This window comes from Tachyglossus aculeatus, chromosome 1 (genome assembly GCF_015852505.1).
Source record: "Tachyglossus aculeatus isolate mTacAcu1 chromosome 1, mTacAcu1.pri, whole genome shotgun sequence".
In the NCBI taxonomy this organism is placed as follows: Eukaryota; Metazoa; Chordata; class Mammalia; order Monotremata; family Tachyglossidae; genus Tachyglossus; species Tachyglossus aculeatus.
In genome coordinates this window covers 168,543,678-168,569,096 of record NC_052066.1, presented here as the reverse complement: position 1 = coordinate 168,569,096, position 25,419 = coordinate 168,543,678, and the positions used below count along the sequence as shown (strand labels likewise).

At 43.7% G+C, this 25,419-nt stretch overlaps 1 protein-coding gene across 1 annotated transcript in view; it reads left to right on the top strand.

Moving 5' to 3' along the window:
- NRXN3 (neurexin 3) overlaps window positions 1-25,419 on the top strand; it is a 1,831,517-nt gene that overhangs the window by 121,580 nt on the left and 1,684,518 nt on the right. Inside the window, 1 exon segment of the mRNA XM_038743538.1 lies at window positions 11,570-11,599. Coding sequence (XP_038599466.1) covers window positions 11,570-11,599 — 30 coding nt within the window.

The window sequence follows — 25,419 nt, the reverse complement described above, 5'->3', positions numbered from 1 at the left end:
AAGAGCTACTTAGAGAAGCAGCGTGGCTCAGTGGAAAGAGCCCGGGCTTGGGAGTCAGAGGTCATGTGTTCTAATCCCAGCTCTGCCACATGTCTGCTGTGTGACTTTGGGCAAGTCACTTCACTTCTCTGAGCCTCAGTTACCTCATCTGTAAAATGAGGATTAAGACTGTGAACTCCACGTGGGACAACCTGATCACCTTGTATTCCCCCCCCCAACATTTAGAACAGTGCTTTGCACATAGTAAGTGCTTAACAAGTGCCATTATTATTATTATTATTATTATTATTGTTATTATTATTGTTACTGCAAGTCTAGAGACAGAAAGATCCAGCAAACCAGACACACACCACTTTCCTCTCCTCCCCTAAACCCCACCACTCCACCTGCTGCTGCTGCTGCTGGTAGAATCCACCTCTGCCTTTGCTAGGGACGGTTTCAGACAAGGGACAACGAGGATTCAAGTAAGAAATCTGCTGTGCCTGTTGTGTGACCTTGGGCAAGTCACTAAACTGATCTGGTCCTGTTACCTCATTAGTAAACTGGGGATTAATATTGTGAGTCCCACATGGGACTCACCCTGATTAGCTTGTATGTACCCCAGTGTTTAATATGGTGCCTGTCACAGAGTAAGCACAAATACCTTAAAAAAAATCCTATGTCCTATTCCACGCATTCATTCGTTCAATCGTATTTATTGAGCACTTACTGTGTGCAGAGCACTGTACTAAGTGCTTGGGGAGTACAAGTCGGCAACACATAGAGTTGGTCCCTACCCAACAATGGGCTCACAGTCTAGAAGGGGGAGACAGACAACAAAACAAAACGTGTAGACAGGTGTCAAGATTGTCAGAACAAATAGAATTTTAGCTATGTGCACATCATAAACAAAATAAATAGAATAGTAAATATGTACAAGTAAAATAAATAGAGTAATAAATCTGTACAAATATATGCAAGTGCTGTGGGGATGGGGAAGGAGGAAGGGTGGGGGGGATGGCGAGGAGGAGAGGAAAAACGGGGCTCAGTCTGGGAAGGCCTCCTGGAGAAGGTGGGCTCTCAGTAGGGCTTTGAAGGGAGGAAGAGAGCTAGCTTGGCAGATGTGTGGAGGGAGGGCATTCCAGGCCAGGGGAAGGATGTGGGCCGGGGGTCGATGATGGGACAGGTGAGAACGAGGCACAGTGAGGAGGTTAGCGGTGGCAGAGGAGTGGAGGGTGAGAACTGGGCTGGAGAAGGAGAGAAGGGAGGTGAGGTAGAAGGGGGCAAGGTGATGGAGAGCCTTGAAGCTGCCTTCCAGTACCTCAGTATTTAGAGCCCCCACCCCTGGGGGTCCTGCCTTGCCTCTCTTCACAGAGGACCCCCAGAAGCATGGAGCCAGAGTCTGCCTTGTCTTCAGCTAGCTGGACACGCTCTCTGTCCCTCTGAGAATCAGGCCAGGCAGGAGCCAACCAGCGGGGCTGCGGCTCTTGAAATGAGAGCGCTTTCACAGTGCTGGTTTTTTTTTTTTTTTTTTTGGCTTGGGAAGACAAATTGGGGATTTTATGAGCTAATGTAACTATTTACCCACAGGCAGCGGAAGGGCTATAAAGGGCTGATTGATTAATTGATTAATTTTACTTGTTGAATAGACTGGTTAGAAGTAATCCCACTGTAAAGCCTGCTCCCTGTGCAGGGCCTAGGGCCGACTGTGTATCCCCAGTGTGACAGATCATTTGCCAGAGAGGGAGGACTCCCTTCCCCTCCTAGAGGAAGGAAAATAGAAATGGGCCAACCAACTCGACTTGCAGCTGGTACAGCCTTCCCTGCTGCCCCTGGGACATGGCTGCAGTATCCTGGGAGGGGGTTTGCAACACGGCCCAGGTGATTGTGAATAATAATGGCATTTGTTAAGCGCTGTATTAAGCACTGTGGTGGATACAAGCAGCTGGGTTGAACACAGCCCCTGTTCCACACGAGGCTCACAGTCTCTATCCCCATTTTTACAGATGAGGTAGCGGAGGCACTGAGAAGTTAAGTGACTTGCCCCAGGTCATGCAGGGATATGTGCAGGAGCTGAGATTAGAACCCATGACCTTCTGACTCCCAGGCTGGTGCTCTGTCAACTCCTGCCTGCCCCAAGAAGAACCTCAAACCAGAGTTTATCATCAGCCTCCTTAACTGGCTGGCTTCCTTGAGAGAGGGACAGGTCGACCTGTGGCTTTTCTCTGAGGACAGAGCCCCGTGGAGCTTCTAACCGCTCTGTGAGATGCACTTCCATAGCTACAGCCCCCTCCCCTGCTTGGGTCTCTCCCTCTTCCCTTCCCTGCTACTCCACATCCTCGGTTCTAGGGGGCCAGTTCCTGGAGAATCAGGAGGATAGAAATGGGTGGGAGAAGAGGAAGAGGGTTAGAGAGTTGGGGGAGCTGAGGGCTTCCTTGCTTTTGGCTGAAGGGTGGAAGGAGAGATGCATAGGGGTGGGGTGATGAGTGCCTGTGGGAGGGACATCTCCTCAGGCCCCATTCTCTCCCCTCCAACTCCCACAATGCTACCTCTAGCAAGGCAGAGCTGTTTATAGCACTCTAGTGACAGCTTCTCTCTTCAGAAGGGATAATTTCTCACTGCTCCGGCTGCTGATTAGAGTTTGAATTTAAATGAATAACCGTGACCTTGTGGAGGTGCCCTGGTTATTCAGAGCCCTGATGGGGAAATAGGCCTCTCTCTCGCCTTCACAGAGCTGTCGCAGTAGAGGTGTGGGGAGAGGCACTTTAAGATGGTGGAGCACTGGAGCACTGTTTGTCCTTGTCGGAGAAACAGCGTTGCCTAGTGGGTAGAACAGGGGCCTGGGAATCAGAAGCATCTGGATTCAATCCCAGTGCTACCACTTTTTTTTTAGGTAATTTGTTAAGGGCTTACTATGTGCCAAGCACTATACTAAGTGCTGGGGTAGATAAAAGATAATCAGTTTGGTCCCAGTCCACTTAGGACTCACAATCTTAATCCTCATTTTACAGATGAGGTAAGGGCAGGGAGAGGGAGTTTCTGTGTCCTGCTCTCTGTCTCTGGTGCAGATAGCAGCTCAGATGCTCAAACTAGCTACATTCTCTTCCCTCATCTTCATGGGAGTAGCATGGCCTAGTGGGAAGAGCCCGGTCCTGGGAGTTAGAAGACCTGGGTTCTAATTCCAGCTCAGCCACTTGTCTGCCTTGTGACCCTGGACAAATCATTTAACTTCTCTCTGCTTCAGTTTCCTCAACTGTACAATAAGGATGAAATGTCTCTTCTCTCTCTCCCTTAGACCGTGAGCCCCTTGTGGGACAGAGACTGACTGACATGATTAACTCGTATTGACCCCAGTGCTTAGAACAGTGCTTTAATATAGTATGTGCCTAACAAATACCATAATTATTAGTGATTGTTATGGAGAGGAGACCCTGAGACACTCACTCTCTCCTTTCCCCACTGCCTCTGTTCTTTTCCCTCCCATGCTCCTGTTTCTTAGCCCTCAGGACACTAAGCCTATTGGCCCCTGAAAAAGACTGTCTGTCAATATTTGAGAGAGGTGAGGCGGAGAAGGGGAGAGGGAAATTTACAGCCGCTGTGTGTAATTGGGTTGGAAGTGGGCCCCAGGCTAAACTAACCATGATCAGCTTCCAGCCAATTGCTCAACTGAGGGGCCTGAAAGAGCCCCTTGACTACTGTATCTGCACTAAGTCTGAGAGAGTGACTGCTTTCTAGCCCTGTTCTGGCTCTTAGAGTTGGAGGTACACCTGGGCTGGAAGCAGAGGTCCCTCTCCCCACCCCTGGGCTTCTGTCTTCACAGAAAAACATGTGGGTGAGGGAGAAAATGACCCTAATTTTAGTGGGGAGGACAGCATATGCTTCCCTCCCAGACTCACTGTTCACTACTGGCTAGGCAGAATTGTCAAGCCTTGGGAAGAGAGAGTTCAGGGTATATAGAGGCAGAGAAGCAGCCTGGTTGGTGGCAAGAGTGCAAGACTGGGATTAGAAGATCTGCATTCCAATCCCGGCTCCACCATTTGCTGGCTGGGTGACCTTGAGCAAGTCACTTGATTTCTCTGTGACTTGGTTACCTCCCTGATAAAATGGGGATTAAATACCCATTCTCCATCCCCCTTTTGACCATGAGCCCAATATGGGATAAGAACTGAGTCCTCCAGACCTACCCCAGCACTTGGCCCATATTAAGCACTTAACAAATACCACAATTATTACTAGAAAGCCAAGAGAAGAGATTGAACTTCCTACTTTTTTAATGGTATTTAATGGCTCACTATGGGCCAGGCACTGTAATAAGCACTGGGGTAGATACAAGATAATCAGGTTGGACAGAGCCCATGTCCTACATGGAGCTCACAGTCTTTATCCCCATTTTACAAATGAGGTGACTGAGGCACAGAGAAATGAAGTGACTTATCCAAGGCCACATAACAGATGAGAGAAGCAGCGTGTCCTAGTGGAAAGATCATAGGCCTGGAAGTTGGGGGACGTGGGTTCTGATTCCGAATCTGCTGCGTATCTGCTGTGTGACCTTGGGCAAGTCACTTCACTATTCCTCAGTTGGCTCATCTGGAGAATCCAGACTGGATCTGTGAGCCCTATATGGGACAGGAACTGTGTCCAATCTGATTATCTTGTATTCATTCAATCGTATTTATTGAGCACTTACTGTGTGCAGAGCACTGTACTCTACCCCAGTCTTGATGCAGTGTCTGGTGTATAGTAAGAACTTAACAAATACCATTTAAAAACAAACAAAAAAACTTGGCTTCCAAGAAACTTGGGAATAGAGAGGCCAGAGGGTAGACTCTCCCTCATTCTCTTCCTCATTTTACCGACTGACCACAGTATTAAAAAGCAGATTGGCAAACTAGATTTACACACCTAGACTAGTGAAGGAAAAATAATTTGAACCCCTTTCCTTTCTTTTCTCTCAAAAGTTTGAATACAATGCCTATGGCCCTGAAGAGCTGTGAAGATAAGTCCTTAAGAAGAAGCAGCCTCTGTCTCCCTTCCTCCTGTAGACTGTAAACTTGTTGTGGGTAGGGAACATGTCAACCAACTCTCTTATATTGTATCAATCAATTGTACATTGAGCACTCACTATGTGCAGAGCAGTGTACCAAACACTTGGGCTTACAATACAATAGAATTAGCAAACACATTCCCAGTCCATAATGAGCTTACAGCCTGCAGTCTACTGTACTTTCCCAATGTTTAGTACAGTGCTCTGCATACAGTAAGTGCTCAATAAATATCACTGATGAGACGATGTTGATGATGATGATGAAGTGGTGGAACAGGGATTAGAACCCAGGTCCTTTTGACTCCCAGGCCTGTTCTCTATCCATTAGGCTACATTGCTTCTATGGTGTGCAGAGCACTGTACTAAGTACTTGGGAGTGTATACTAGAGGAAGACCAATCAAGGAGCTTACAGTCTATTTATTGGTACAGGCTGGCCCACAAATCAATACTGGCAGCTGCTAAGGAGGAAAAGAGGGTTGAGAGGGCTGTTATCTTGGTTAGAGGAAGTGTTCATGCTGACATAAGAAGAGAAGGCCCATGTTAGGATGCTAGTAGGAAATTAGGAGACTTCTCAATGGAAGAGCAGTCAGACTGTACCCCCACTTCTCTACAATCATGGAGAAGGGGCCCAGGGGCTAGGGTTGACAACTATTTACCAAGAAAGCATGGTCCTGGGGGACCACCATCCAAAGATGACTCACCCTTTTTTTATGATATTTGTTAAGTTCATACTTTGTGTCAAACACTGTTATAAGCTCTGGAGTACAAGGAAATTAAGTTGGAGACAGTCCCTATTCCTCATGGGGCTCACAGTCTAAGTAGGAGGGAGAACAGGTATTTATGCACCATTTTACAGTTGAGAAAACTGAGGCATTAAAAATTTAAGTGACTTGCCCGAGGTCACATAGCGAGCAGTTTGCTGAGTAATAATTAGAACCCAGGTCCTGACTCCCAGGCCGTGCTCTTTCTACTGGACCACACTGCTTTGGATAGGGCTGTTCACCAGAGAAGGAAAGTGAGATCTTTTCCTCTGTGAGGAAATGAAAGTCCTAAGTCCCAGGAGCCATCATGCAGACACAGACCCTCAGCTCAGGGTCTAGTTTTGAGCTGTGGCTCCTTCCCCTGGCATCAGGCTTCCTTGTAATTAAGAGGAAGGCCCTCCTTCACCTCCAGCTTTGGACAACACTGCTCTCTGCTCAATTCTGATTGGGTGGAGGAGAGGAACCTCATTCTCCTGGGTACTGGGAATCAGGAGTAGCGAGTGAAGAAATCCTGATCAATTCACCTGCATCTGGAAAAGGGTGGTTAATTTTTTTTTTCAGTGATCCCAAGGGCCACTAATTTTCATTCTCAAACACTGCAGAGTCTTAGATTATACACAGATTTCCCTCCACAACCCCTCTTACTCCTTTTTCAAATGCGGTTTTTGGATTCTCTCCATATGCCACTTCCCCAACCCTTTGTCCATTTCTTTTTTCCCCCTTTCCATGCTCCAAATACATTCTGAAACACAGGGAAGACTTAATTACATTTCATGTTCATGTAATTGCACTTTTAAAAAGTCCTCTTGGCTTTATACAAATTCACTGTTGGCACTTGGCACTTTGTGCAATTAGCGACACTTAATTTCTTTACTTTGATATGGAAAGTTAAATGTACAGACTATGGGTTATTCAACTTTAATACTAGAAAATGAGTTAAGTGAAGATCTGGTGAGATAAACGTCTTGGTGGGGTTGATTTTGCCCACTGAAAGAACGCTTTTCCATTAGAAAAATAGCCTTGGTCACATCCTTGGAAAAAGGATGATTGACAGAGCTATCCTAGGGGGAATGAGGAGTTAGGTGTGAAGGAGAGATGTGATGTGTTACTACTCAGCAGGGTCACTGAGAGAGGGGGTCCCTAGTGACTGACTGCCACTCTCTCCCCACCCCAAGCAATGTTGAAGCTTTGATACTCAGCCCTTTTACTTTCCTTTTGTTTTAAATAGTATTTCAGTGCTTACTGTGTGCCAGGCACGGTACCAAGTGCTGGGGTACATACAAGATAATCAGGTTGGACACAGTCCCTGTCCCACATGGGGCTCACAGTCTTAATCCCCATTTCATGGATGAGGTAACTGGGGCACAGAGAAGTGAAGTGACTTGCCCAAGGTCACACAGCAGACAAGAGAAGGATCTAGGATTAGAATCCAGGTTCTCTGACTCTCAAGTCTGAGCTCTTTCCACTAGGCCATGCTGCTTCTCAGTGCTTTCCTCACTGCTCTTCTCTCCTCCTCCTCTTTGTCCTGACTTCTGCTGTGGCTCCTGTCCTGTCCCTTCTGTGACCCAGTTTTCAATCAATCACTTGTGTTTTTTCACTGCTTACTGCGTAACAACCTTAACCTCAAGGCTTATCCTTAAGGTCAATTCTGGGTCCTCTTCTAGTCTGCATCTACCTTGGAGAACTGATTCACGCCCATGACTTCAAGTACCATCTCTGTGCAGATGATTCTCAAATATGCATCTCAAGCCCTGCTCTCTCTCCTTCCCTGCAGCCTCATACTTCCTCCTGCCTTTAGGACGTGTCTATTTGAATGTCCAACTGACACCTCAAATTTCACATAACCAAGACAAAACTCTTCATATTCCCCCCAAATTCCTGTACTCTCCATCATTGTCGACAGCATCACCATTCTCCCTGTTTCACAGGCCCATAACCTGGATTTTTATCCTCGACTCATCTCTCTGACCTAACCCACATATTCAACCTGTTATGAAATTCTGTCAATTCAACCTGCACAACATCCTTTTCCCCTCTATCCAAACTGGTACCCCATGAATCCAAGCACTTATCCTTTCCCGCATTGACTACTGCACCAGCCTCTTTACTGATCTCCCTGTGTCCTGTCTCTTCATACTTTACTTTTCTGATTGGATCATTTTTCTACAAAAAACTGTCTCCCTCCTCAAGAATCTCATGAGAAGCAGCATGGCTCAATGACAAGCAGCGTGGCTCAGTGGAAAAGAGCACGGGCTTTGGAGTCAGAGGTCATGAGTTCAAATTCCGACTCTGCCAATTGTCAGCTGTGTGACTTTGGGCAAGTCACTTAACTTCTCTGGGCGTCAGTTCCCTCATCTGTAAAATTGGGATTAAGACTGTGAGCCCCCCGTGGGACAATCTGATCATCTTGTAACCTCCCCAATGCTTAGAACAGTGCTTTGCACGTAGTAAGCACTTAATAAATGCCATTATTATTATTATTATTAATAATAATCTCCAGTGATTGCCCATCCACCTCCACATCAAACAGAAATTCCTTACCATTGGCTTTAAAGCACTCAATCGCCTTGCCCCCTCCTAACTTACCTTACTGATCTCCCACTACAACCCAGCCTGAACACTTCACTCCTCTAGTGTCAAACACTTCACTCCTCTAGTGTCAATCTACTCTCCGTGCCTCTATCTTATCTATCTCACTACTAACATCTTGCCCACTTCCTGACAATGGTGTGGAATGCCCTCCCTCTCCCCCCATCTTCAAAACCTTATTGAAAGCACATCTCCTCCAAGAGGCCTTCCCCAACTATGCCTTCATTTTCTCTCCTCCCACTCCCTCTGTGTCCCCCTTACCCTTGGATTTGCACCCTTTATTCACCCCTCCCTTAGCCCCACAGCACTTATGCAAATATCTATAATTAATTTATTTATATTAATGTCCATTTCCCCCTCTGCCATGTAAAGTTACAGTAAGTAGGATGTGTATCTAGCAACTCTGTTAAATTGTACTCTCCCAAACACTTAATATAGGGCTCGGCACACAGTAAGTGCTCAGCAAATATAAGTAATTGGTGTATGGACTTGCCCAAGAGAGTACAATACAGTGGAGTAGGTAGATATATTAGCTGCCCACAAAGAGCTGACAATCTAGAGTTATCTCAGCCAAGTGTGGTCTCAGAGTCACTTTCAAGCCACTCCAAGCAGAGGATGACCTAAAAAGAGACACTGCTACAGTGTTTGTTATATTTTATATAAACATATTTCCACTAAGTAAAATAACATCCTCCATTCTGAGTTTAAACCAATTTTTAGCTTTAAGACATTTCCTCTGTTTTCTTCACTCAGCTGATCATTTTCCCCCATCCTGGCCTACTCTTCTTCTGCATCATATGGAGGAAAGAGCATCCTTCATTTGTTACCCCTTGTACATTGCTCTGGGACAATTAGGTGCTTGGAAACTGTTGAGTACTCAGTTCCAAAATCAGACAGGAGCCAGGAATAAGTGAGATGGTCTCTCTCCCCAGATCCAAGTTCCTGCTGATGCTCAGAAATAGAATTCCATAAGCTCCCACATTTCCAGAAGCAAAGGCCTAGTAGACGGAGCACAGATTGGGGAGTCAGAGGGCTCCACTACTTTCCTGCTGGGTGAACTTGGGCAACTCACTTAACTACCCTGTACCTTAGTTCCCTCATCTACAAAATGGGGATTCAATCTTGATCACTGTCCTACTTTTTTTTAATGGTGTTCATTAAGTGCTTATTACGTTCCAGAAACAGTACTAGGTGCTGAGGTAGATACAATCTAATTAGGTTGGACAGAATCCATGTCCAGTCTGAAGTTCACAGAATTAATCCCCATTTTACAGATGAGGTAACTGAAGCACTGAGAATTTGAGTGACTTGCCCAAGGTCACACAGCAAACAAGTGGCAGAACCAGGATTAGAACCCAGGTCCTTCTGTCTCCGAGGCCAGTGCTTTATCCTAGGTCATTCTACTTCTACTTAGACTGTGAGCCTACTGTGGGACCCAATTGTTGTATCTACCCCACTGCTCAGTACAGTGCTTGCCATAGTTAGTTCTTAGAAATTATCATTATCATCATCATTTGGTTTGGATCTTTATGCCCCTTTGTCTTAGGGCTGTTACACTGTTCCTTTAAGGAGTCTTTTGGGGCCACAGTGGGAGAAGGAATGCCAGAGCAAACAGGCTATTGTTTTGACCCTCAATGACCCTTTCTTGGAATTACTGCTAAAACTCACAGGGGGGCAGGAGGAGGCCGGAGAGGGCAGGAAGGGAGGGATTAGTCTGGTTCTGAGCTCTGACTGGCTATAGCCACAACTGTCACTTGCACTTGTCCTAATATAATAATAATAATAATGATGATGGCATTTATTAAGCGCTCACTATGCGCAAAGCACTGTTCTAAATGCTGCACTCAGTATGTGCAAAGCAGTGTTCTAAGTGCTGGGGAGGTTACAAGGTGATCAGGTTGTACCACGGGGGGCTCACAGTTTTCATCCCCAGTTTACAGATGAGGTAACTGAGGCACAGAGAAGTGAAGTGACTTGCCCAAAGTCACACAGCTGACAATTGGCAGAGCCAGGTTTTGAACCCCTGACTTCTGGCTCCAAAGCCCATGCTCTTTCCACTGAGCCATGCTGCTTACCTCATGGGCACGTAGAACTTTACCTGTTCCCAGCCTAGTTCTAATTCAGTGGTGACAGTAAAATGAAATACAACCATATTGCACAAATATAGCAGGGAAAATGAAGAAAACCCAAAACATTTCTTTCTGGGATTAAAATAGATATGTATGTAACATTAGTCCTTTGGTATTCGTTGCTTGACCTATTATGCTGCTGATTACTTTTCTTAATCTTTGTTAATCTCCAAGCCTGCTTAAATATGTGCCTTCCTAAGACTTTTTCATTTTTAATCCCCTTATCTTGCTGAACTTTCCTCTGAATTAATGTTTTCCTGGATGATTTGGATTTGTTAGATTTTGGCAGAATAACCACATCCAAAATAATAATGACAATAAAAATAAATTCATAGCCCAACCTGTTACTGGCTGACATATTTCATTTTAATAGATTTATCAGCATCTTCTCTCCACCCAAAGTAATAAGCTCTTCGTAACCTGGTTCTGTTTTTCTAATAGATGGAACCAATATTGTAGTATATGCTGATTTGGATGGGTGTGTGTACTTAGTCCAACTCTAGTCTGTTAACGTCTCCAGTGCAGAACGGTTTGTCCAGGAGATAGTCAGTGGAAACACTGATTATAGCAATGGACGTTCAGCTGTGGGGAAAAGAGGAGGGATGATGGGCCACTGAGGATGCTTAGGATGGAAAATGCTGCCCTTGTTATTTAAAAACAAAACAAAACAAAACCCACAACCTCCCCCACCCCGCCACCCCACGAAACACCCTTTTCTGGAGCATATGAGGGAACTGTTTCCTCTTATCTGGAGTAGACAAGACCCTATGAAAACCTAGGTGTGTAGAACAAATCCTGAATAGCTCCATCATTTGTCCTAAATAGGTTCAGCAAACTGCAGGTTTTTCAGTAACTGTGAATCCAAGCTTTCCAGCCTGGAGCAAGAAAGCTTTGAGAGTCTGTGCATGTGTGTGCTTGAATGTGTGCAGTGCCCTGCTGAGAGTCACTCAAGCATGTGATCTTCCCCACACTAGAGAGGACAGTATTGTTTTGCAATCGGAGTTATAACATTGTCTTCCCTTTTTTCCCTCTCTGTTTTCTTCTTCCCTCTATCCCTTTCTCCAAGGCCTCTCACACCTCATGATGAGTGAACAAGGTAGGTTCGGTATTGACTTCTCCCTCCCGCCTCCTCGCCAATTACCTGCTTTTCCCGGTCCCATTGACCACCGCTGCTGGTGGGTCCCGGCGTCTTCCTGCTCTGGCAGTTTCCAAGGCAGGGGGGCTGCTTGGATTCATGGATGATTTCTCATGGCATTACTGACATCCCGCCCACCTTCTTACACTCCCTCAGCCTACCTCCCCCACGTCACTGTTTTACTTTTCCGTTTTTCATGACCATTTGTCAAGTTGGGGGCTGGTCTTTGGGTGCCTTGGAGTGACACCTCGAAGGATATGTGAAGTGAAGCATGATGGTGATAATGGGGGTGAATGGTAATGAAAATAAATTTGGAAGTAAAGGAAGTGTCACCCTCATTTCAGGTCGAAGATGGGGGTAGACCTTTTCAAATCCTCTCCTTTTCCTGGCCCTTTCTTCCCTCCCTCCACTTGACTCCCTGAGTGTAATGGCTTTCAGCTCTGCCTGATACTGTATCATCCTTGTGTCTTTTTTTTTTAATGTATGAGCAAAACCATTGCAAAACCATGCGAATGTTCTCATGGCCTGATTCTAACTCATTATATGCCCCGAAGAAAACGGCATAGAGAGGTCTGTAAATTCAGCTCCTGCAACTTAAAATATTCAAATATGCATGGAATGAAATGTGCAAGAAATTCAGCTCAGCTAAGCCCAGGGTGGTCTGTGAATGGACTGTTCTTTTTACACATTAGCAAATTAAATTAGAGTTCAAGAACTAAACCTGATTTACACACGGTTTTTCTTCTGGCTATCGCTACGTTTTTTTCTGGGACTGAGTACTGACTGGATGGGTCGGTTGGTGCTTTTCTGACGCAAGGCAAAATGTGGACCCTGGAGAATGGTGTTTTCCCTTTTATTGGTTAACAGAGGCACCAAGGGACCATTTAGCAAGAGGCGTTCTCTGTGGCAAGAGCACATAAGAAGCAGAGGAACTGCATGTGTTTCGTTCTCTGTTGCCGCATTTAGGTTGATGGCATTGAGGTTTCTAGGTACAGTGATCACTCAAGGCAACCTGGATTGATATAACTGGAGCTCTGTACCAGGCTTGAGAGAGATGCAGAGTGTTTCCTAGCCCAGAAAGCATTCAAATGAAGACACAAAAGTCAGAAAACCAGAAGCCTCACCAGGGTATGCAGTAGCCCAGAGGGATGGGATCTTTCTGCTTTTGCTTAGAAGAAGAGACTATAACAAGTAGTCATCACTGAAAATTGCAAGCCAGTAGTAGAGAATTTGGAATTGAATAAGACTGCTTTCTAAGAGAAAATAATGTTCCTCAGAGAGCTATACCAGATGAAAGTCTTGGGAGGGCAGGCCTGACAATTATATCCTTGGAGCTTGAAATCAAGTTACACCGGCCTCAGAGCTGGACTTAGGATTTGATAGGTTGGTTAGTTGTTCAGTCTTCCCTTGTACTCCCCGTTAGTGAACTGAGGCCGGACTATTGGGTCATTTTCCTTCTGGACCAGGTCCCAGAAATGGGAAGAAGGCTTTGTTTGACATCTTTTTGCATCGCCGTGAATCCTCTACGGCTCCTGCTCCTCACCCTAGACTCCTGGGACGGGAGGATGTGATGATGCTAGAGCAGAAGGGAAGTCAGTCCCAATATCAGTATGCAAATTGCCTTGACCAAACCCCATGGTGCTTGTCACCTTTTAGCATGAGTCCAAGCACATGTGTACATTTGCAAATTCCACCCCACCACCGCGCGCGCGAACACCCCCACACCCCCACACACTCACACACACCCACACACCCCCACACACCCACCCACACACCCATCCATACACACACACACACACACACACACACACACCCACACGGGATAAGCTCACATCCAGTAAATGAGGCCTTCACCTGGGCACCATTTCAACAATGAAAAATGCTGATGCTGGAGTCTGAAGCACATATTTCCCTGCAAAGAGTTTGGAAAATGGCGAATGCAGAGTTCTTTTGGATTGTCGGTATTATTAAGCCCTTAAGTTGCAAATTGCAATTTAATCAGCTTTAAGACCCTGCTTTGGCTTCCATCCTCATTCTTAGTCATTTCCCATCAATCTGTCCATTACTGCTCATGACAAATCTGGTCTTTGACACAGTTCTACACCTTCCCCTCTCCATCCTCCTGAAATAAAAATGTTGGTTTCTTTTGTACTAACTTCCCAGCATTTTACTCTGTTGTCCATAAATGTGTGCATAGCTGTGTGCATTCCTGTTGTAGACATTACATGAGCACATATAGGCATAAGCATACATTCAGTAATTATGCCCCCTATTTGGGTGTGGAAAACAGCAAAATTCTTCAAGACTTTTCTCCCCTCCCCACTATTCTGAATTTGGCTTGCATTTGCTTGTAAGTATGATTGTACAGTCAATTGTTTCCCAATTAGCCATCTGCCTGTGAGTTGGGGAAGAAAAGCAACAGCTATAAAGGACTTAAACAAGGCAGTAAGTGTGAACAGTGTTGTCAGCCTCTCTGTTCATTCATTGTTTAAGCCTCCAGCTGTGCATTTGTTTTTGTTGTGATTTCAGAGTGTGTTGCTGTGTTACCTTCTATCCCTGCTTTATGTGTGCATTGTGTTTCCTCCTGGGTGTGCTAATTGTCCTGATGTTTTGTTGTGTTATCCTTCCTCTTCCTGCTCTTTTCTCTCTGCCCCCTCCGTGGTGGACACCTTGCTTCCTCAACTTAATCGGAACCTCCACTTCATTTCTCTAGGTAGAAGTAAAGGTAGAGATCGCTTCATTTTATTATTATCAATATTGATCTGCTTTTTAAAATATTCATGTCTCTGTGGGGGATTGTCAATTCTGTTGAATGTAATCCAGATCAGAACTTAATGCTTTTAACAACAGCAGCAGCAAAAAGATGAATCCTCTCGTCTGCCGTTAATGTGCTCTGGATTTATAGCAGGCGATGTGATGTTCCGGAAGTCATTTTGTCTCCTGTTACAACCCAGCGGTGAAAGTGCCTTCTCCATTCCTAGCGAGAAGTGGGCCATGTAGGTGGCAAATACTCTGTGGTTTAGTTTCAGAGGCTGGTGGGACAGAAGTGCTTTTCCTGTCTACAAGAGGGAATTCTCAGACTGCAGAGCAGCAGGACCAGGATGGGGTGGGAATTTTGATTGGTTTCTGCTGATGAGGAGGGGTGAGGGGATGCTTATGGATGGAATTGGATACACTGGATTTCCCCAGGGAAGGCCGTGTTTGCCTTCAGTGTGTGTTTCTTCTGCTTTGGCTTCTCACACTCTGCTTGGGTCAAGCCACCGCTCCCCACCCAAGGAGGGCTGGAATTATGTAGGAAAATCATGCCATCCTGGGAGGTGTGGAAGGGGAAAAAAGAAATAATGTTCACTTTTTAAGCTTGGCAAGGCTGTCTTCTGCAAATCAGAAGAGGAGAAAAATGAGAGGAATGAGCAGCCACACTTGCTGTCCTGACAAGTCTTTGAGCAATTCACACCTCATGGATGCTCTGGCTCTCACAGACAGTCATCCCTCCCTAATCAAAATTATCCAGGGGCAGAGGTCTGGAGCCTGCTGAGGTGCTCAGACTGGATTTGTTGTTTTGGAGTGGAGCGCCAATGGAAGGAGAGATTAATAGATAAATGGTAAATATTTATCTGATTACAGTTCACTCTTACCTCTTTCTGGCTCTCTTCCTCCAACTAAGCAAAGGCACTTAAAGCTTTTCTCGAATACAGCCTTGAACAAACCCTAGCCAGTAACAGAGCATGAAAAGACTGAATTCAACCCTGCTTGTGTGGAACCACGTGAAGACCTGTGGTTTTAGAAGGCCACGAAGTGGCTCACAGTATAATCATCTTGGCCTTTTCTTGATTTCTCAAGGTGCTGTAAAGATGTTTTTCCTGCGTTGATCCATTTAACTGCTAATGCCAATGGTCCCAGGTTATTTGATTTGCAGACTATTAATGGTAGTGATCAAATAGTTCTTTTATTTGAAGTGCTATTTGTGAAAGCAAACTGAGCAGTTTTGCTTGTATGAGGAGCTTGGCTGGAGGAGGAGGACAGGGTTCCTGGGAATTTAGTGGGGTGAATTGTTTGGGGTGGTTCGGGATGAAGTGAGCCTAGCTTTGGAAAATGGCTGCTGTGGCTTTGTGGTTCAGTTTTCATTCATGTTTCTTGTGATGAACTTTCACTAAGTGTTTGGGCTCATTGCCTATAGAGCTATAATGCATATTTGTTGGTCAAGTAGACAGAATATTTTGAATGGTTTGGATTCAACAGTGTGGAAGTGAGTCCTCTAATTAAGAAATACCTTCTGGGAAAAATATTTTGCCGTTGAAGCAGACTCTGAATAAATAGCTCCACTGCCCCAACATACTTCCTCTCAAGGTAAGGCATGTGCTTGCCTCAAAGAAGAGACATTATAATATGCAGTGGAAGGAAATGGGTGATTCTTTCAGGGATGGATGCAACTGGTGGACTCTGCTTCCAACTGGACAGACTTCAAATAGCATCCAAAATCTAAGAAACAGTTACACAAACATCGCAGTATGCAGATGACTGTTTCTGGAGGCACATATCCAAGAAGACATGCAAACGATTGTAATCCGCTTCATCCCATCAGCCAGGCATTACGGGTTGATGATATGTCTAAGGGGAACTGAGTTGATGTCTCAGCCTACACCAGGGCAACCATGTCTACAACTAAAAATCTCTCTTGGCAAACCCGAGCTAGTTGCTGTTCCAGAATCCTAATATGTAGACAACGCAGTGGCTGACAACGCAACCTTAGACAAGGAATCACAGAGATCAGCACATCCTTTGGGAGACCATCCCAATAGAGAGGCAGCAGCACGGTATTTGGCTCCTGACCAAACTGGTGGTTTGGTCTGAGCTTCTCTCCAATTGTCTCTATTGTTGTGAGACCTGAACTCTCTACAGGTACCATGTCTGACATCCCATGCAGACTCACCAGAGTTACTTATGGGCTAGAATCGAAATCAAATGACAAGACAAGACCACAAATAATCAAGTCAGTGTTCACGCCCTGCGATGGCCGACTTCAACCCAACTCTACTGGGTAGGCTACAGGTGGGGAATGGATGACTATAGGATGCCCACAAAGCTGCTGGTTGGTGAGCTGGCACCAAGAAATGGGAAGAGAGAACATAGAAGAAGTTTTGTGGGTACAGTATAACAAAGCCTCAGATGATGCATCCCAGCTGAAAACTGAAAGTCAGTTTCCTCTGATAGACCAGAATGTCACCCTGCAATCAAGAAAGTACTGGCCTTTTTGGAGGAGAAACTTCATAGAATCATAAAAAATGGGGGCAAAAGCCTAAACAGCGGTAGGTGCAGCCAACAAAAACAGGACAGCACAGCACAAGAAACTTTGTGTGGTCATAGTGTTAAGAGAACCGTGAGTTCCTCATTAGCCCTTTCGGCCACTCACACATTCATAGGTGAAATTCCCTGTTGATAGCATCCTTTTTGATTGTGAAGAACAAATACATATATGATTCTTCCAACATCCTTCCTGATCAGTTCAACACATTATGGTTCTTTTTCATTCCTAAGTTGCTCAAGTACACAAATGCTTCCGAATATGATGTTATGTTGAGTGAAAAGGTTTGGCAGTGTTTCATACTATTGACTCTATTATATTTCTCCAACAAAGTAGAAGGGTTAGAGACAGTTTATCTTGAATAGAAGAGGAGGGAAGCCATTGTTTTGGAGTACTGGGAAAACTGAATAGGTCTGAATCTTTGCACACCTTTGGCAATTAAAGAATGTTATTAGTTGTGGCCCTTCTACCCTGGATTGGCTCTAGGGGAGGCTCTCTGGGTATCATGTACATTTGGAGTGTCCCCCAAACTCTGATGATTCAGTTTTTCCACTTTCATGTAACTTTCTCCTTCCCCAGGGCTGTCTTTGAACCACCTCTCACTCCTGGGTCTTCTCCGTGCTTGGTGTACATGTACGTGTGGATGTGTGGTTGGAGGTGATGGGAAGTGAGGGCTGATTGCACTGGAATAGAAGTGGTAGGGTAGGAAAGAATGTTTGCCATTCCTTCTCATTGGACCTGTAGAGAAAAAGACATTCCAGTGAGATTCTGATGGTCTAAGGTATTTAACTTGAGTGTCAAAAGTTAATCTGGTGGAGAAAGGAATAATTGACTGCACAATTCAAGGAGGAATAGGGTAATGGGAAAAGGACTAGGAAAATAGGACCCAGTGTGTCCTGGAAGAAGCTCAACATATAAAATATAATCATGCGCTTTCTAAGAAATGGTAATAATAATAATAATAAGGGCATTTATTAAGCACTTAACTATGTGCAAAGCACTGTTCTAAGCGCTGGGGAGGTTACAAGGTGATCAGGTTGTCCCAAGTGGGGCTCACAGTATTAATCCCCATTTTACAGATGAGGTAACTGAGGCACAGAGAAGTTAAGTGACTTGCCCAAAGTCACACAGCTGACAGTTGGCGGAGCCGGGATTTGAACCCATGACCTCTGACTCCAAAGCCCGTGCTCTTTCCACTGAGCCACACGCCTCTAAAGTTAGACCTTCCATTGCCAGGCCTATTAAACTGTTATTCCATGACATGTGCCAGCCTTTTTCTTTCTTTTCAGAACTCCTTTTAGAGGTATTTTCAGTTATGCAGGTGCCTTTGCTTTTGGATTTTTTCTTTAGGTTGTTTTGTATTACTAGCATTTTAGTCTGGTTCATTCTTAAGTTTTTGATGTCATGAGTTGTTGCTGAGCATGGCAGGAGTTTGGGTGCTGGGTTGGTCTTGAGTAGGAGAGGTAAGTTGGGGTGTGAATAACGTGGTTCCTTCCAACCTCAAGCTATGATTGGAGTGACTTAAAGAGGGTGCTGTGGACCTAGTCTGCGTTGCCATATAATGGGTTATTGCTAATTCTGCCACTATGAGTAATGGTATCCCTGTAGTAGAAAGAGCATGGGCTTGAGAGTCAGAAGACCTGAGTTCTAATCCCAACTCTGCCAATTTCTCTGACAAATGCTAGCTGTGCGACACTGGGCAAGACATCTCGGTGCCTCAGTTTCCTCAACTGTAAAATGGGGATTCAATATCTGTTCTCCCTCCCACTTGAGACTATAAGCCCCATGCGGGATAGGGACTGTGTCTGACCTGACTTGTAATAATAATAATAATGATGGTATTTGTTATGCACTCACTATGTGCCAAGCACTGTTCTAAGCACTGGGGTTGATCCAAGGTAATCAGGTTGTCCCACGTGGTGCTCACAGTTTTAACCCCCATTTTACAAATGCGGTAACATGCACAGAGAAGTTAAGTGACTTGCCCAAAGTCACAGAGCTGATAAGTGGCGGAGCCAGAATTAAAACCCATGACCTTTGACTCCCAAGCCTGTGCTCTTTCCACTAAGCCTTGCTGCTTCTCAGTGTGTACCTAATCCAGCATTTAGGACAGTGTTTGATACATAGTAAGGGCTTAACAAGTACCATAAAGCAAACAAACAAACATTTCCCCAATCATTGCACTGGGACCCTGCCTGTAACATGAGATGATGGGTTGTGATGGTGCTGTTGATGACTGGCTCCCAGGAAGGTGGGGGTTGACAAAGGGGGTTGATTGTCCACTTCCCTCCCCACCCTCACCTTTGTCCATAAGAGTTTCTGCTGATGCCTGCTGTGGTGTTCAAGAACCCAATTCTGCTCTGAGCTCCCAAGTCCCTCTCTGTTGGGCACCCAGATCACTGGCTCATCAGGAGGACAAAAGCTCCTCCACCAGAACTGTTTAGAATACTGTGGAAGCACCCAGTTATTTGGAACATTCTGTGAGGAGGTCAGCTTCTCTGCCGATAGTGTGAGAGCTCTGTTTTCCCCACCAAGAGAAGAGGGAGGCAGCAAAATCTCCTGAGGGAATAATGACCGGAAGTCAGACAGATGGAGTTTACTGTGGGTTGTGATGTGTGGAGTCTTCTGTTTGCTTTTTTTATGGCATTTGTTAAGACTTACTATGTGTCAAGCACTTTTCTAAACTCTGGGGGAAATAGAAGATAATCAGGCTGGACACAGTACCTGTCCCATTCAGGGCTCATAGTCTGAGGGAGAACAGGTATCAAAACCCCAGTGTAGAGTTGAGGAAACTGAGACCCAGAGAACTTGTGATTTACCCAAAGTCACACAGCAGACAAGTGGTGGAGCCAAGATTAGAAACCAGTTCCTTAGGCTCCCAGGTTTGTGTTCATTCGTTTCACTGTCACACTGCTGCCCATTCTCTTCCTGAGGTCTCACTAGAAGAAATTGGCATGTGGAAAATGTACGTCTCTTTCTCTACCTTAGATATATCCAGGGCAAAGAATAAGTAGTAGTAATCTGGTCATTAATCTGGGGGTCAACTTCCAATAAACATCCTTTCCCAGCCTTTTCTCTGAACCTAGCACAAAACATCTGACTTGTGTTAATCTAGTCCTCAAGCATGGCTTCTGGGGCCTCCACAGAACTCTTAATAGCATCCTGGAAGAAATTTCAATCCCATGTCTGGATTTAATGGTCCTCAATACAGGGTGGCTGATATTGGTCCTGAATTGGGGTTATGGAGCTAAATGGTCCCAACTTCTAACTACCGAGGAAATAGCTTCAGGAGAGTCTAATACTCTCCAATTCAATTTATCTAGTTGATCAATCAGTAATATATATTTCTTTGTGCAGAGAGCTTGTGTGAGTAAAATAGAATAAGTAGAAATTGTCACTGTTTTCAAGGAGTTCACAACTACAACCCAGTGTGGTAGATAAGATTTCCAATCATTTTTTCCCTTCCAGAACAGCCTATTCAGCTAAACTAGAAATGGACAGTTGAAGCAGTCTTGGACAGAATCTGCGTTGCTCGATACAGTTATGAAATGATTCAAAAGAGTGACTTAAAGAGTTTGTATTCCATTTCTGTTAGTGTCACTCCAAGGCCTTGAGAGCCCTGTAAATAAGTAGTGGCTCTGTAGCCAAGGGTTTATGCAAATTCTTAAATGAAATGCCAGCAACTAATTATGAAAATAAACTCATTTGTGTGCTATAAATATCTAATGATAATAAAATAGCAACAACATTACATTTCCATCTCCTGCCTCATCTGCTTCTCACCCAGTGTAGATTTGTCCTCTTAATGGTCTCAAATCGCTTCACTTTTTAAGTGGCATGTTTTCCATCGTTTTTGTTTTTTTTTCCTAACACTTTGAAAGTCTGAAGGGAAAAGAGTTTTATTTTTAAAGTAAAGTAAATTGCCTGATTGTAGCAGCTCTGTGATTTTGGTGATTGTATCCTTTTAAGTGGTGCTTTGAAAATATTATTTTTTTCCTCTCTCTGGTTTGGAAATGGCAGTTCACTGGGCACTGAGGACATTTTAGTGAAGTTGCTTCTTTGAGCACATTTAATTATATCTTCCAATGTAAATTTTTCAGTTTTATAGCAATTTACTATTGGAGTATTTTAATTTATTTCTAATTGGTAATACATAAGATGGTGGGCTCTGCAAATTTGAAAGGAATTCATTCATTCATTCATTCAATAGTATTTATTGAGTGCTTACTGTGTGCAGAGCACTGTACTAAGCCCTTGGGAAGTACAAGTTGGCAACATACAGAGACGGTCCCTACCCAACAGCAGGCTCACAGTCTAGAACGGGGAGACAGACAACAAAACAAAACATATTAACAAAATAAAATAAATAGAATAGTAAATAAGTACTAGTAAAATAAATAGAGTAATAAATCTGTACAAACATATACACAGGTGCTGTGGGGAGGGGAAGGAGGTAGGGCGGGGGGGATGGGGAGGGGGAGAGGAAGGAGGGGGCACAGTCTGGGAAGGCCTCCTGGAGGAATTGATCGTCATCATCATCAATTAACATTTCTTGAGTCCTTTAGTGGTTCATAGCACAATACTAGATGTTATAAAACAGATTCTCTCCCCTTTGCTGGAACTGAACCAGTAATCTACAGTTATATATTCACCAGTTTTGCCTGTAGAGTTAACATAGGTGTAAACATACTCTATGATCTGTGATGAGCACAGTATCTCTATTTCTTTTTAGTGGCATTTGTTAAGCACTTACTATGTGCCAGGCACTCTGTATAGGTATATGTATGTATGTACGTATGGATATATATGTATATATCCTGTATATATGTATATATGTTTGTACATATTTATTACTCTATTTATTTTACTTGTACATATCTATTTTATTTATTTTATTTTGTTAGTACGTTTGGTTTTGTTCTCTGTCTATCCCTTCTAGACTGTGAGCCCACTGTTGGGAAGGGACTGTCTCTATATGTTGCCAACTTGTACTTCCCAAGCACTTAGTACAGTGCTCTGCACACAGTAAGCGCTCAATAAATACAATTGATTAATTGATTGATAGTAAGTGCTGGCATAGAGGTAAGATAATCAGTTTTAACACAGTCATTGTCCCACATGGGGCTCCCAATCTTAATTCTCAAATTGCAAATGAGCTAACCAAGGCTCAGACAAGTTAAGTGACTTGGACAAGGTCACCCAGCAGACAATTGGTGGAGCAAGAATAAGAACTCAGGTCCTCTGACTATAAGGCATGCGTTCTTCCCACTAGACCTTGGGGAATCCCACTTTGCCTTTTCATTCATAAGAGTACAGAGGAATGCCGGCAGCCACTATTTATATATGAGCTATCATTTTCCATTTAAAAACAATGGTATTGATGGCAATTACCTATCTTCTTGAGGTCCAGGTTAATTTCATTATATGAGTCAATTTTGAAAAGTCAACTGTAGTATTTCAAAAACAACAGACATAGGCAATATATGTGTCTTCTGATTCATGTAACAGCTACATTCATAGTCTGAAAAATGGATTCCTTCACAGCTTTTTCCTATTTGTCTGCTAATTTTAGGAATAATATCACACTTTGAAATCATTGATCCTGAGTTTCTGTTTCATAGTTTTTTTTGGGTGGCTGTTGAGTCAAGCAAGTGGGTGGTGTTTGAAAGTCAGTTCCATTGTCCTTGAGCTACCTGGGCCTGGACAAAATATTTTGTTTTCTCCCTCCCACTTGGACTGTGAGCTTCATATGTGATGGCGACTGTGTCTGACCTGATTATCTTGTAACTACTGCAGCACTTACTACCATGCTTGACACATAGCAATCAATCAATTGATCATATGCATTGAACACTTGCTAGGTATAGAGCATTGTACTAAGTGCTTTGGAGAGTACGGTATAACAGAGGTGGTAGACAAGTTCCCTGCTCATAATGAGTTTACAGTCTAGAGAGGGAGACAGATATTAATATAAATAAATAGTTCATAGTAAGCGCTTACCAAGAACTATTTTCATCATCCATAGGAAGGACCTGTCAAGATGCACAATTAGGAGAAAAAAGGTTTTCAATATTTCATTGCATTTGTTTTCAATAAATACTTGATTTCTTTTACTGAACAGGGTAGTTTTCTAAGCAGTAGCTATGTGACTTCAGATTGCTTTAATTTTCATTAAGAAGGATTATCCTTGTGAGAGTTGGAGTCATTGTGGTTTACACTGTGTGCAAATAGAGGTAGAAATATTGCCCTCTTGTGAGGTATTGTTGTGTGTTGTTTTGATGAGGCTCAGGATTCATCCAGCATAAAGAGAATATCTAATTGAATTTTTTTAAGGCATTCGGTGGCTACTAGAACTGCAGAGGTAGAGAAATAGACCATATGCTTGGTAAAATGCAGACTAAGAGCACTTGTGATGGACGTCTGATTTTAAAAGTGCTGTATCTTTCATTGAAATTTACATGTAAAGTAAGGGCAAATGCAGTGACATGAAAGCTAATGCAACTTGCACATCTTGACATAATAACAATCAGAAGAAACCTGAGATCCCAGATGGCGGCTTGGCCTTTGCCATCCTTTTAATAAGCTACTAACTGCTAATTATTTCACTCTTTTGGGCAAGTTAATTTACTGTTGACTCTTAAAGAAATACTGCTCTTTTTCACGCAAAGCAGGGAGCCTTTTCATTTGAATCAGTTTGAAGTGCTTTTGTGCGGATGGGATCCGGAAACAAGTAACAAGGCTGTAAAGCTTGGAGGAAGAAAATGTTGCTAAATAAACACATTTTCATTTGCAAAGGTAGAACTTTTTCGGTTGGGGTCTCTGATTTAGTGTGTGGAGCATGTGATCAAGAGGCCAGTAAGGGGGGAAAGCTGATTATAAAGGCCTTCTAAGAGAAAAAGAACAGCTGCCTTTTAAATGGACGCTAATTCTGACAGCTTATGCTGTTTTGTGAATGTGTGATTTTCTGTGATAACATTTGGGAGGAGTGATGGTGTAATAGCTTATTTCCCAGGCTTCATGGTAATGCAGCACAGTGATGATAATGTCATCAGGAACTGAAATAGAACCATGTCACACCAAACAGCCCTGCAAAATGTGAATTCTGTTTAGGAGAAGATACATGTTGTCCGCCTTCAGACTCAGACTCATGGTGGCCTTTCAGTAGAACGATGTTCACGTTACTGCTTCTAGGAGATTATTAAATGAGCAGCATGTTTACTGGTCTCAAAGCATCGGGGACAAGCATTCTGGAAAAAAAAAACTTGTTTGCAACCCTCAATTTGACAGTCAAAATATTTACTTAAAGGTTAACTAATAAACATGCCATACGAATGGATGAAAAATCATGATTAAAATGACAGTGGCCTAGCCTGATAGGATTCATCCAAAAATAAACTCTCTAGTCTTTAAGAACAATTTCTTGCTCCAAACCCCATGCCCATCAAGTCAGAGTTCTTAACCTAGCCTCTCAAAGCAGTGAACAAGTCTTAATCAACTGGGTGGTGAGACTACGCATATAGAAAACACATCTTATTGGCATTGGTGTTCCTTCTAAATCACAAAGCTGTTGCTTTATATTTGTAGTAGCTTGATTTTTATGGCCTACTCCAGTGTGTAGTGACTTGTAGTGTCTTGGGCAGTTCCCTGTAGAAACAGGGAACTAATTGCCTGCTTGAAATTTCTGCTTGTAATTAAAGATAGGGAGTTTTGAAGCAAATTTTTTTAAAAGCACATTTCTTTGCCCGGATGTCTCTCGATTTTAGAAAACCCCAAAGGAACACAGTCAGTGATGGTAGAATTTCTATGAGGAATTTGAATGGATTTCACTCAAGATCCATTTAGTCACATTTTGTGTTTTGATTAGGGAACAGCTTATTTTGGAAGGACTGGTTTCAATAGGGAAATTACTGCTTCCTGATAGTAGTAAAATGTGCAGCCCAGATGTTAAAACAACTGCAGCATTAGAGGCACTAGACTCTAGTTAAATGCTTACAGAGCCAAAATAATAATAATAATAATGATAGCATTTGTTAAGTGCTTACTATGTGCAAAGCACTGTTCTAAGCACTGGGGGGATACAAGGTGATCAAGTTCATTCATTCATTCATTCAATCATATTTATTGAGCACTTACTGTGTGCAGAGCACTGTACTAAGTGCTTGGGAAGTACAAGTTGGCAACATATAGAGACGGTCCTTACCCAACAGCGGGCTCACAGTCTAGAAGGGGGAGAGACAAGTTGGACACATGAACAGGAGTCAATGCTGCTGTCCCTGGATTCTGTTTTGGAGGATTTTAGGGTCACCAAAATAATTTACAAGATTTCTGTTCACAATTATTCAGCGTGGCTCAGTGGAAAGAGCACAGGCTTTGGAGTCAGAGGTCATGGCTTCGAATCCCAGCTCCGCCAACTGTCAGCTGTGTGGCTTTGGGAAAGTCACTTAACCTCTCTGTGCCTCAGTTCCCTCATCTGTAAAAT